The sequence below is a fragment of the Podarcis muralis genome, chromosome Z, assembly GCF_964188315.1.
Source record: "Podarcis muralis chromosome Z, rPodMur119.hap1.1, whole genome shotgun sequence".
Lineage (NCBI taxonomy): Eukaryota > Metazoa > Chordata > Lepidosauria > Squamata > Lacertidae > Podarcis > Podarcis muralis.
This window is the reverse complement of record NC_135673.1, coordinates 1,029,100-1,041,878: the sequence shown is the minus strand read 5'-3', so window position 1 is coordinate 1,041,878 and position 12,779 is coordinate 1,029,100. Positions and strand designations below refer to the sequence as shown.

The window sequence follows — 12,779 nt, the reverse complement described above, 5'->3', positions numbered from 1 at the left end:
TGCTAGACCCTCGGGGCTTCAGGGGGAAGAGGATGACTGCAGGAGGGTCCTAGCGAGGGGGACGGAGCGCGTGGTCCTAGGCGTAAAGGCCCCTTTCCCCTTTCCCTGTTGTTATTTCGCGCCACTGCCCGCGCCGCGACCCTCGAGCAGAGCGCAAGAATGTGTCACGGTTGTGAAACCCGCGCAGGTGCTTCTCTGCTGACCTCCCCCGGGCTCCATCCCCGATGCCGACACTGTTCCCAAAAGCGCAGCAGCTGCCTTGGAAGCGCGCCCTGGAAGCGAGCGCTCTCCTCCCCCGCTTCCAAAAGAAGAAACTCGCCCCATATCCCACCTCCCGCCCTAGTCCCTGAGAAGAGGGGAAGCGGGAGGGAGAAGCCAGGAGAGGCTTCCAGCCGCCAAGAGCGACTCCCACGAACCCGGGAGAAGAGGAGGCCCGGCCATCCCGCGGGGTCCCTTGGCAGAGGACGCGGCTTCGCCTCCCACCTTCCTCCGGAGCGAGGAAGGAAGGCAGGCGGCGGCGGCGGCCACTGGCCGCGGAAACGCCTCTGCCGAAGCTCCTCCTGGGGCCAAGGGCCATTCGGGGCTAGTAAGCCCGAGCTACTATTAAAAGTTGAAGCCGACTTGAAAAGGAGGAACGACGTGCTCAGGTGTTAACTTTCTGGAGGTCCTTGTTCCTACTTTGGAGGGGGGACCGACCCGCCCCATCTGTGCGCCCCAGCGGTCTGCGCATGAGCTAGAAGCCAGCGGCCCAGCCAGCAAATGACATTGGGAGGTCCAGCCAAAGACCTCGGTGGTCCGAGATGCTTTTCTGGCGCTGCCCATCCTCCAGGTGTATCTTGGAAGCAGGCTGCTGGCGCAACAGGCCACCCCCCCAAGCTCGGAGCGCCGGGGATGAGGGGCCTGCGGCTCTCCAGAGGCTGCTGGAGCCTGGGGACCACATCTGGAGCGGAAGAGGCACGCCAAAACTCAACTCCTCACCTCGGTCTGGTTCCTACTTCAGCGAGAACTTCTTGGTTTATGCTGTGTAATTTATTGGTTTCTGCATTCGGAAATGGTGAGCCGCCTTGGGTTCCTTGGCCAGAAAGGCAGTGCGTTACAAATTAAATCATTCAGAAAGCTGGGGAAGGGACCTCCCAGCAAAGTCCCACCAATTCCTGCAAGCCGGTCGACGGGAAATGAGAATGGGGAGTTCAGGTGTGGTCGACCCCCCGGGCCAGTCACTGCTTGTCACTCTAGCCTCCCTCACAGGGTTGTCGTTAGGATTAAATTGCGCCACTCTGGACGCTACGTGGATGCCACATTGAGCTCCTCCAAGGAAAAGAGGGGATATAAATGCAATTAATTAATTAATTAATTAATAATGAATAAATAACACCCGACCAGGGTGTTGTGTTGGAATGTGTGCCCCTCCTTCTCTTTCGTTCCCTTTTTCGTGCGCCTATTTGCTCCACGCAGAAGAACAGAAGAACGTGGGGCAGTTGTCTTATGCCAAGTCAGTCTATAGAGTCCTGGTCTATAGAGCTTAGTATTGTCTACAACTGACTGGCAGCGTCTCCTCGTGAGTCTTCTCCCAGCCCTGCTTGCTGGAGATGTCCCTGGGGTCTAAGCCTGGGAGAACTCCTGAACTATAGCCCTTCTCCGCCCCTCGCGGCGACCCCTGGCGGATAAAGCCACGCGAAGCCCACCAGACACGGGCAAGGCTAAGGCCAGTCGCAAGGCATCAAAGCGTACGGGCACTCTGCATGCGCTCAAGGGCACTGCAGTGGTATTGCTAGATGGGATTAAATAGGGGAGAACCCTGTACCTCTGCCACCTTAAGCTCCTCGGAGAACGAGGTGGGATACAAATGCAAACAAATATTTTCGACTACAACTCCCATCAGCTGGGGTTGAGAGGAATTGTAGCTCAGAAACCTCCGGGGTGAGGCCCAAGGTTTCATCACAGCTGCTCCGCCAAGGCACAGAACAGAAGAATCTGGCGGACACTGGTGTCCATCTAACGCACCGGTATTGTCTGCTGTGCTGGCACCAGCTCTCCGGCCAAGGGTCCTTTTAAGGGGGGTGGGGGTGCCAGGATTGAACCTGGAGCCTTTGGCATGCAAAGTGGGGGCACTTCACCACCGAGCAGATCTCTCCCCCCCCCCCCCCATGGTGCCTGCTGTCAGCCAGGTTCTGCGCAATGGGCGTGCCCAAGGGACTCCAGTGAGGCCCGCATCCCAGTCCACTGCGTGGCCGACACTCAGTACTGCTCAGGATAGAAGGCTATTTCCTTGCAACGGTAGAAAAAGCTGAGCACCCGCCGGAATAAATGTCCGGACTGCTGGGATTTAAACAAAAAACAAATCTGAATACAGTATTATTTTTATTCCTTTCCCCTGGGATCTCTGGAAAGGGAAGTGCCCGCTAGGGTTGTAACTTTTTTACAACCTCATGTTCCTGTAGCTTAGTTAGATGAACTTTTGCCTAAAAACAAAGGAATGAACTGTCATTTCCAAACCTTTTGAAAAAAGGTCACCCCGAAATCAATACATCGATTTCTGTATATGTAACTGTATAATGTATTATGCATAGCATGTATACAGGAAAAATGGAGCTTGCAAATTTTCTAATACATGTACAATGTTTTTATACATGGTCCATCACTTCTTATTGCTGAGAATAAATTGAGGATCTTGTGCGACATTGTAATGATTATGATTATATTTATACTCTGCCCGTCCAACTGGGTTTCTCCAACCACAATTGTATATTGCCACAGAAAGAAATATTAAAAATTAAGAAGTTTAGTTGTTTGTCCAGAAATCTTTCCATATAGACCGACCAATATCTGGATTCTTCTTGAACATTCTCAGCAGTTTTAGGAAGTTCCAGGCAGCTGTAAAAGTTATAAACAGTTCCATGAAGCTTTAAAAAGTGCTCATAGTTATGAGTAGTAACTTTACATATACAATGTTTCCAACTTTTCATTTCAGGGCAAGCTTTTTCCATAACTGAGAATAATTAGTCCCTTTTCAGTGTTTTTAAGCAAAAGTGCATCCCTTTATGATACAGGAAATTGTTATACCCCTACTGCCCACACAAACACACAGACACCCCTTCTTGGCACTGCCTGCTTTCATCCACATGCCTTGGGATATGTGTGGAGGGTGCTTCTGAGCATGTACAAAGTACCCCCCATACACGAAAACCCTATCTCCACCGGCTTATCACACAGCTCACCCATGAGCGTGCCTGAGTCTGGATGTGCAAATGGAGAGGGTGAGGAGTGTAGAAAAACAGTCACCCTTAACCAAATTTGAAAATTGCAATGGATACAGGAGGGAAGGGATTAGATGTTAATTATACTCTATATTGCTTAATGTAGGTTATCAATGGATCTATGGAACCCCCTCAAAAAGATATGGGAACTAGATATTTGCACACAAATTATTCCCAAGGATGGGAATAAAATTAGGGGATCACAGCCCTTAAAAATCTGCTTCCAGATTTCTTTGGGAAAACTCCTTGAAATTATTGCACAGATCTTATTGCACTCCTTTGCAAATGTCAAAAATATTTCCTTCTTTATCACCTACTAGTTGGAGGGACTGCAATAAACTTCGTACATATTACCATTTACTGTAATTTGGTGCAAGATTTTTGGAATTTATTCTTGACATGAATGATAAATATTGCTAAAGAAACTATTGTTCGTTGCCCAAAATTAATGTTACTGAATATTTTTGATGATGCAAATGTAAATGTATTGTCAAAAGAAGTGGTCTTATATATGACCTTGGCCGCATGAATAAGACAGTTTGAGCATATAATGCCAACTGTGGCTCAACTGGCTGCCACTTAGTTTTCGGGCCCAGTTCAGTGCTGGATTTGACCTACAAAGCCTTAAATGGCGCAGGAGCACAACTCGTCAAGGACCACTTCTGTCCAGAAGCTCTGAGGCCCTTCTTCACGTGGCCCCTCCACCAGAGGTCCAGAGGGCGGCAAGATGAGAAGGGGCCTTTTCTGTGTTGGCTCCCCACTTGTGGGACGCTCTCCCCATGGGGGGGGTGGGGCTAGCCTGGTGCCATCTCTACATATCTTTAAGTGCCAGGCAAAAACACTGCTCTCCAGCCAGTTTTTAGATATGCTGTAAGCCACCCAAAGTGGCTGGGGAAACCAAACCAGGTGGGGTGAGGTATAATCATCATCTGTGGCCTTTTAAGCTGTGGGGAGATATTGTTTTTTTAATTGTTACTAAGGAGTGTGTTTTTTGAGATTTTATATTGTACACTGCCCTGTGACCCTCGGAAGAAGGGCAGTCTAGAAATGTAATTAATTTATTAATTAATATTAATAATAATTGCAACTCAGTGGGAAACAGCCCAAAATCTTACACTGGACGCTTTGTACCACACTACTCTGGGATACAGCTTTAATGGAGAGAAACGCACATATTTGAGATTTTTACAACGAGTAGAACCTCCGGACACTTTATATGATTTGGCATTGCTTTGTGACATAGGCAACAGAAGCATCCTGTTCAAGACGACCCCCCCCCGCCCCCCGCAAGCCTGGCAACTATGGAACTAGCCTTCATGATCTGATAAAACTGGTAGCCTTTACTTGGGGTTTCTTGAAAGGGTTCCCCAGGGGTCATCTAGTCCAACCCCTGGAATCACAACTACGGAACCCCTGACAGGTGGCTCTCCAGCCTCCGAGGAGGCAGAGACCACCACCTCCCGCGGGAGACCCTTCCACCGCCGAACAGCTTTGGCCGCCAGAAATTTCTTCCTGATTGCTGAGCCTGAATGAATCTCCTGCCTTGTCGCTTGAAACCATGAGTTCGGGTCCTGCCCTCCGGAGCAGGAAAAAACAAGCATGGTCCATTTTCCATGCGACAGCCCTTTAGGTATTTGAAGATGGCTCTCACGTGATCTTTCTGTGTGTTTATTTTTATCCTGTTTTTATTATTTGAAACCCCAATTGGTTCCCGGAGACACGTCGTGTCCTTCCAGACCTAGACTACTATGCTGTTGGAGCAGGCCTCCCCCGGGACCCGCGCCCAGCCTCGCCCCCTCCTTTCCACCCCATGGAGGAATTCGCTTTCACTTTATGTCGCTCAAAGCCTGCTCTCCAGGCCGCCCTCCGCTCTGCTCTCTAAGGCAGGAAAGTCCCCGAACATGACAGCAAACCCGCAGCGGAAACGGAGCTGGGGAGTCGGGTTTTAAACTGGGAGTACCAGCAAATAGTGTGCATTGAATCGGTACTGCGGCTTTTTAATCGCCTAGGCTCTAAATGGGAATTATACCAGTCTTCAGATCACTCAGTGGAAACAGAGCTGGGAAGTCGGGCTTTAAAAGCAATATAAAAATAAATGCGGGGTTTTTTTCCCCAGGACTTCTCCAGCAAAGCGAGCCGAGCATCAGGAATTGGGCCTGGGCAATGAGACGGGGGCGGACGGGACTCCCGCCAGATTTTATTATCGCCCTATCTCTTAAAAAGTCAGCATTATGACGCGGGGGGGGGCGCGAAACGCTCTTTGGACATAAGAGCGTCAGAAGAGGCTGCGCAGGCATTTTGCCTCAAGAACATAAGAGGAGCCCAAGGGGGGGGGGGGGGTCCAGTCCCGCATCCTGTTCTCACAGTGGCCACCCAGATACCCCCACGGGAAACACGCGAGCAGGACCTGAGCACGTCTGAAAGCATTGCTGCCATGGATAGCCTTATAATCCTGCATGAATTCGTCCCGCCCTCTTTTAAAGCCTTCCAGTTGGTTACTGAGGAACCACAAGAATACTGTCATCATTATCCGACTTTCCCAGTGATAACGGCCTTAGGCTCAAATGGAACACGGAATTAATAGTAATAAGGAGATTGTGGCTTGCAACTAAGATTGACAGCACAGGCAGGAAAAGCACTCGGCTCCTTTGCATTTTACAGGGTCTCACTTCCAAGGTCCCTGCCCTTCTTCTAGAGGTCCCTGCCCTTCTTCTAGAGACCCACACGGGACACATGGAAACCCAGCAGGTGGGGGGTTACTAGGGGACGGGGTGGGTAGAGGGGAAAGAGGCTAAATATATAAAGGAAGCAGATCTAGAACATCTCAAAAAGCCTCTTTTAAACCGCCTGGCACTGTTGTTTGGGTGGACGCTGTGCGTGGAGGCGCGCTCTTTTCAAAAACGCGCCTCCTGGCCAAGGAAGGTGTTGCATTCTCACGACCTAGGCAGGAAATGCATGTATACCTATATGTTTTGCTTCCTCGTCATCTCAGAGGTAGAAAAGCAACGGGGGTTAAGAGGGGGGACGAGGAAGAAAATTGGCCGGTAGGGGTCACGTCGCCAGTCCTTCCACCGACTCCCGCCCACGTCAAGTCCCACGTCCCCACGTCCTGTTTGGGCCGGAGCGAAAGCCCTCCTGGCCGCGGTCAGCTCAGAGGCAGCAGCATCCAGGACATAGGCTGGATGTCAGGATCCCTCCCCGCCCGCTTGGCAGAAGGCGCTTTCGCGTCCCCACCTACCTTCCGTGTTGCAAAGACTCGCCCCCCTCCCGCCCGCCCGCCCAAGACTCTGCCCACGGAAGTCACCTTCGAGTTTCATGCCCACCACGAGGCACTTCTGGAAGCGGCAGTAGGGACACCTCTTGCGCTGCGTCTTGTCGATCTTGCAGTTCTGGTTCTCCGTACACGTGTAGTGCTTGCTGTTCTGCACGGTTCTCTTGAAGAAGCCCTGAGGGAAAGATGTGCGGGGGGGGGGGAGTGTGAGAAGTTCAAGGAGCCTGGAAGCGCGAAGAATTCCCCACAAACGGGGGTCACAGGTGGGTCCCACACCCCTCGCCTTGCAAGCCCCGCCCTGCCCAAAGCAGCTGTCACACTTGGGAGGAGGATTCAAACATGCGCTCTGAGTATGCCCAGAGGAACGCTCGCTTTAGTGAATTTGCCAGACCTTCCAGAGCAGAGCCTATGATTCTGAGGAACTCACAGGGAACCCCGACACAGATGAAGATCGGGTGCGGGCGGGAGAAGACTACATGACCTGCGGCCCTTCTTCTTGTCAGCCGATTAACATTCTGTGTCCTTTTAAAGGTGCTGCTGCGAGGGGAGCTGTTTGCTTGTTAGTTTATGTTTTATTATGTATTTGTGCCCTCATTTTGTGTTTTTCCTGTTGTGAACCGCCCTGGGATCTTTGGATGAAGAGCACTATACAAATTTAATAAATAATTGTGCTGCTTCCGGGCTTAGATAGCTAGCTCTGGTCCTTGTCTCAAAACCCAGTTCCCTCTGGCGCTCTTTGGGACACAAGGGGGGGGGGGCAACTGGGAAAGCGGCAGGGTGGAATCGGGAGACCTGAATGCGTGTGAGAGTGTACCCCAGGACACGTGTACCAAAGCATTATGATCATCAACTCTGCTCTGGGAAGGGCGACTGAAACCATTTCTGCATCCTTTATCTGAGGGACTGTTCAAGGAACAGCAACACTGCAAAGGGGAGACCACCCCGGTCCCATCCGTGGGCCAATCGGGGAGCAACTGCTCCAACACTTGCTTTCCTCTGCCTTCCGCGTTGTTTATTTCTTTTGTGCTATGTCTCTCTGATGGTGAGTCTGTCGGCATAGACTGTTTTTGTCTTTACAGTGGTACCTCAGGTTAAGTACTTAATTCGTTCCGGAGGTCCGTACTTAACCTGAAACTGTTCTTAACCTGAGGTACCACTTTAGCTAATGGGGCCTCCTGCTGCTGCTGTGCAATTTCTGTTCTCATCCTGAAGCAAAGTTCTTAACCTGAAGCACTATTTCTGGGTTAGCGGAGTCTGTAACCTGAAGCATCTGTAACCTGAAGTGTATGTAACCTGAGGTACCACTGTACTTTATACTTTTGGGCCCTTTGTAAGATGGTAGTGATACTGTTCATAATCATAAATCCATTTTATTTCCCTCTGATTTCACACTTAACGTCCTCTCTGTCTTTCAATGGTTTTATCTGTGTGCTGCCTTTCCAAAGTTAAAACCATAATTCAAGGCAGCTTACAACATGTAAAAACAACAACACAATTACAAACATTACAAAAGTAGTCGTAAACAATAAACAACAATCTCTAAACAATACCACAACCCAAGAGTCATGTCCCCATATGCATCTGATGAAGAAGATTATACCATGTTAACTTTTTTGGTCAGGAAAATGGAAATCTGCCTCATACCTAGGCAGAACTTTGGTTCACCTGGCTCAACGCTGCCTGTATGGACTGGTAGCAGAGCTCACGGGGTTTTGGCAGGGGACGTTCCCACCCTACTGGGGATCGAACGTGTGGCTTTTAAAATAAAATAATAGCTTCCATGTTTGGATGTTTGCTTATTATAAAGTACCTGTTGTAAATTATCACAGTTTGGAACTACATGCAGAAGACCACACATCGCACCAGGAGTTAAAATAATTATAATAATAATATAATAAATATAATAAATATAATATAATATAATATAATAAATATAATATAATATAATATAATATAATATAATATAATATAATATAATATAATATAATAAATATAATATAATATAATATAATATAATATAATATAATATAATATAATATAATATAATATAATATAATATAATATAATATAATAATATAAATCACACATGAGGCAGCTCGGAAATGGAAGAGGAAGACTTTTGAGCAAAGAAGGGATGGAGCAACGATGAGAGGGGGGGAAATGCGGAGCAACCGGGGAGTTTCAGGGCTGGGGGGGGCAATAACCGCGGCACCCCGGACCCCCCCAGCACTTGATAGCAAAGGGGACGACTCCCATCACCCCTAACCAGTCCGGTGGCCATGCTGGCTGGAGCAGAGGAGAACTGGGGGGCCAGGGACCCCTTTGGGGACCACAGCTCCAATAATAATTAGCGTCTAATCAATCTGTCCTATTCTGGCCCCCACCATGGCCCCCACCCCGACTCCTATCAAGGAGGGGCGACAAGAACCCAGAACTCTGAGGTCCAGCTCCGAGGGCCTTCTGGCGGTTCCCTCCCTGCGAGAAGTGAAGATACAGGGAACCAGGCAGAGGGCCTTCTCGGTGGTGGCGCCCGCCCTGTGGAACGCCCTCCCATCAGGAGATGAGTAATTATATAACATTTATGAAACATCTGAAGGCTGCCCTGTACGTATAGGGAAGCTCTATAAGGTGTAATGTTTTACTGTGTTTTACTATGTGTTTATATATACTGGAAGCCACCCACAGAGTGGCTAGGGCAATCCAATTAAATGGGCTGTGTAAAAATAATTTATTATTATTATTATTATTATTATTATTATTATTCCATCACCACCTCCACATAAGGAGGAGAATCATATTATATTGCGATTATTTAAAATAAAGCACATTTCAGCGACTCATTTTGTCTTGTGAACTTCTGCAAGCCGCCGGTGACGTCACAACCTCAGGCAATTAAATAAAAAGATCTTCGACTCAGAATAAGGTGGGCGGCTCAGCTGCGGGGATGAATCCCTAGAAGAGGTGGCCTCACCCTGGGGAAAGGGAGCCTCAAGAGCGCGCCTCTTCTCAGAAGGCAAGTCGCGCACGGTTCCTCGGTTGGCTCCACCGCCCCGGCCCCCTCGCTTCAGCCCCGGCACCTGTCTGCAGATACCCCAGGCCCTGCCATATTCTGCCTCCTGGAATCTAACCTTCAGCCAGGATGTTAAACTGCAAGAACCACGCGGGAGGAGGGGGAGCAGTGCCGGCTTACCACACAATTGTTAATTCTGAATTTCAGATTGCTGTAAGCCGCCCTGGGACCTACTGGTGAAGAGGGAGCGATACATTTAATGACCCTAATTATAATTCTGGAGTGTAAGTGAAGGAATACACTTTTTTCCAGGCAGAGACTGAGACAGGGTGGCAGATGTTTCTTAAGACTAGAGTCTCTCTCAGGACCTAACTGGCACCCTCCCACCCACCCACCCCCGCAAGGCGCTTAGGGCATTGTCAGTCCCCTCCCTTTCGCTGGTGGTGAGGGTGGGGGCGATCGCATAGTTCAAGCTGGAGCTGCCGATTCTTCCCCCCCCCGACACACATGATGGGGGGGGCACCTCCAGAAGCTTGAAGAGACTCCATGGACCTTGGCCTTCCTTTGTGGGGGCCTCACGACAAATGTGACAGACATACCCCGAGACGCATCCTGGTAAACTGAGGCTTCCGTCTCTGGGCCTCTCCCTCCCCCACCTTCCTCGGTCCCACAGTTAAGGCAGGAATCTCAAAAACACCGTCTCAAAACAAGCAAGCAAGCAAGCAAGCTAAAACACCGTTAGGGACAGCAAGTGAGGACGCGGGAACTGGAAAGAAACTAAACCGAACTGAACGAAGAAAAACAGAAGGACGTCAGGCAAATAAATAAAACCACAAAGCAGAAAAATGACCAAGAACAGGGATGCCGTTGCCGGGTGTCATCATCCGGCAGGGGGTGGAGGGCAATATTCAATATTCGCCTCGCCCCCCACCCCAGTTTCTCCTTAACCCTTCCCGCACCCGCCGCTTGCAAAGCGGCCCTTCCCAGCAGGGGCCCAGCCGAGCACCGTCCTCTGGCGGCCTCCGGAGACCCCTCTCCGTTCCTGGAGAGAAGGACGGAGCGCGCCAGCCGGGTCTGGTCCTGAGCACCGCCAGGCCTTTTGCACAGAGGGGCTGAGAGCAGCGCTCCGGGGCTCCATTCTGTCCCCCACCCCCCGCTCGGCTCCAGGGAAAGAGGCGCGCAGGATCCTCGCGCGTCTTTCGCGCAGCCATATATTTCCCCGCGCCTAAAAATCTACAATTTCTTGGAAAATAATTGCCCCTTCACATCCACACCCGGACGTCCACACGCTGCTCACCGGAAAGTGTCCCCAGATCCCCAGCCGCCAAACTCGCCCCTAGGTTCAGTTTTCGGTAGGCTCTTAATAATATTAACTGCTAAGACTTGCGGTTCCCCAAAAGACGAATTTCCTTATTTGAATCACCTCTTGGGAACTCCAGACCGGGATGCATTTTCCGGGACACATTTCCTGATCGAGTCGCCCTCAAACCAGTCGATTTCGTTTATTCCGGAAGCATTTTATTCATTCTCAGAAAAGAATTCCAAAGAATTCCTACCGCGCATTTTTCGAAAAGAGTTTTAGGGACGAAAAGGCCGCGCAGGGGAAGCATTCCCCCCCCCCCGGCCCCCTCCCCGGAACAGACTTAGGGAACCTATCGCTCCTGAACGGGAATGGCATCAAATCGGCGTTACATGCGATTTTTGGCTCCGGATCACGGACTCCTTAAAACTCGCCCTCCGTAAAATCGGGGTTCGAGGAGAAGTGATAAACATTCGCAGTCCTCTAAAATATCACAAATGATCGAAAACAAAAACCCCAAAGGAACTGAGGCCGTATTGTGGGTTCTACAGGGCGAGCGTTGCGGGGCTGAGCGACAGAGATGGGCCCCAGAAAATTAAGACGAGTGAAGCTTCTACAGGTCGAAATATGTACCAGGATTTTCAACAGAATATGGTAAGGTTCTGGGATTAATTAAATACTGTTCGGAAGCTCTGGGTAATCCAGAGTTCGATGAGGATGGCTTGGTGTTTAAGAAAAATACGTTTAACAATATTTTTGGAGCTATTTTAATCAATATAATTATTTGCGTCTATGTTGCTCATATTAGTAGCATGGCTTAATTTTAATGATTAACTTTAATAATCATGAAGCAGTTACCGCTATTTCATATAACAATGAAGCAGTGATAGCGATGATAATTCAAATTTTGTTTGCGTCCTAATTATTTTCTTTTCAGTCCTGTTCTCGCCGTTTTGCCCTGCAAATATTTGTAAACCCCGTCCCTAGCCGAGAGATGAAGCTCTTTTGAATACGCGCGTCTATCGTCATGTATTAAAATACGCCACCATAATTTTCTGCACGGACGGTTTTGCTCGGGGGTGTTTTAGGGCGCTGCAGTTAAGACGCCCAGGGCGACATCAAAATTTCAATGCGGCATTTATTATGATAATCCCACCCGGGGGTCATTATTCAGTCGGCGGGTGGAGGGGAGTTCGTTGGGGAAGGGGGACCCTGCAAATTTTTAAAAGAAGGGCATCCGACCCCACAAGCCCACCCTGCTGCCCTGAAACATTTTTTGGGGGTCCAAATTTGGGGGTCCCTGATCTCAACGCTCTCCCCTCTCTCCTTCCTAAGAAGACGACCCCTAAGCCCCTTTCTCGGCTGCGGGAGGCAGTCCCGAGCCGGTCGCTGTCCCTCGACGGCCGGCCCTTACCTTGCAGCTCTCGCAGGTGAGCAGCCCGTAGTGATAGCCGGATACCTTGTCCCCGCAGACAGGGCAAAGCTCGTCCAGATCATCGTCGTAGGTGTAATCCATCATCTCTGGGAAAGTAGGAGAGGCGGGCAGCGTCTGAGCCTTAACCGGCGGTGATGGCGGCGGCGGCGGGACCGGGACCTAAGGGGAGACTGGCAGCGGGACCGACCGAGCGACCGATGGGCAAGGGAGGGCAGCCGCCTATGTAGCTGGGCGAGGAAGACTGTGCTTGCCCAGTCTCCTCCGCCGCCTCTTGAGCCTTGGGGGGTGGAGGTGGGGTGGGGGTGGGCGGGAGTAAGAAGCGCCCAGCCGGGGAAGGAGGGCGCTGAGGAGTGGAGAGTTAGGGCTCCACTATGCCCGCGGGGTGGGGCGTCGGGAGTCAGAACCCCCACCCACCCAGTGGGGGCAGGGCTTCCCCCCACCGCGGCCTTTGAGCAGATCTCCGCTTGCCCCGCCTCCCCGCGCAGCCCGAAGACGAAACGTCCCGT

At 50.4% G+C, this 12,779-nt stretch overlaps 1 protein-coding gene across 1 annotated transcript in view; it reads right to left on the bottom strand.

Annotated features, from left to right (window-relative positions):
- The window catches only part of NR5A1 (nuclear receptor subfamily 5 group A member 1), a 44,433-nt gene extending 31,897 nt beyond the window's left edge, over positions 1-12,536 (bottom strand). The window contains exons 1-2 of the mRNA XM_028715357.2: positions 12,253-12,536; positions 6,562-6,703 (exon numbers count right to left, since the gene is read on the bottom strand). Coding sequence (XP_028571190.2) covers positions 6,562-6,703; positions 12,253-12,357 — 247 coding nt within the window. The 5' untranslated portion in view covers positions 12,358-12,536. The remainder of the gene's footprint in view (positions 1-6,561; positions 6,704-12,252) is intronic.
- Between the last annotated feature and the right edge of the window lie 243 nt (positions 12,537-12,779).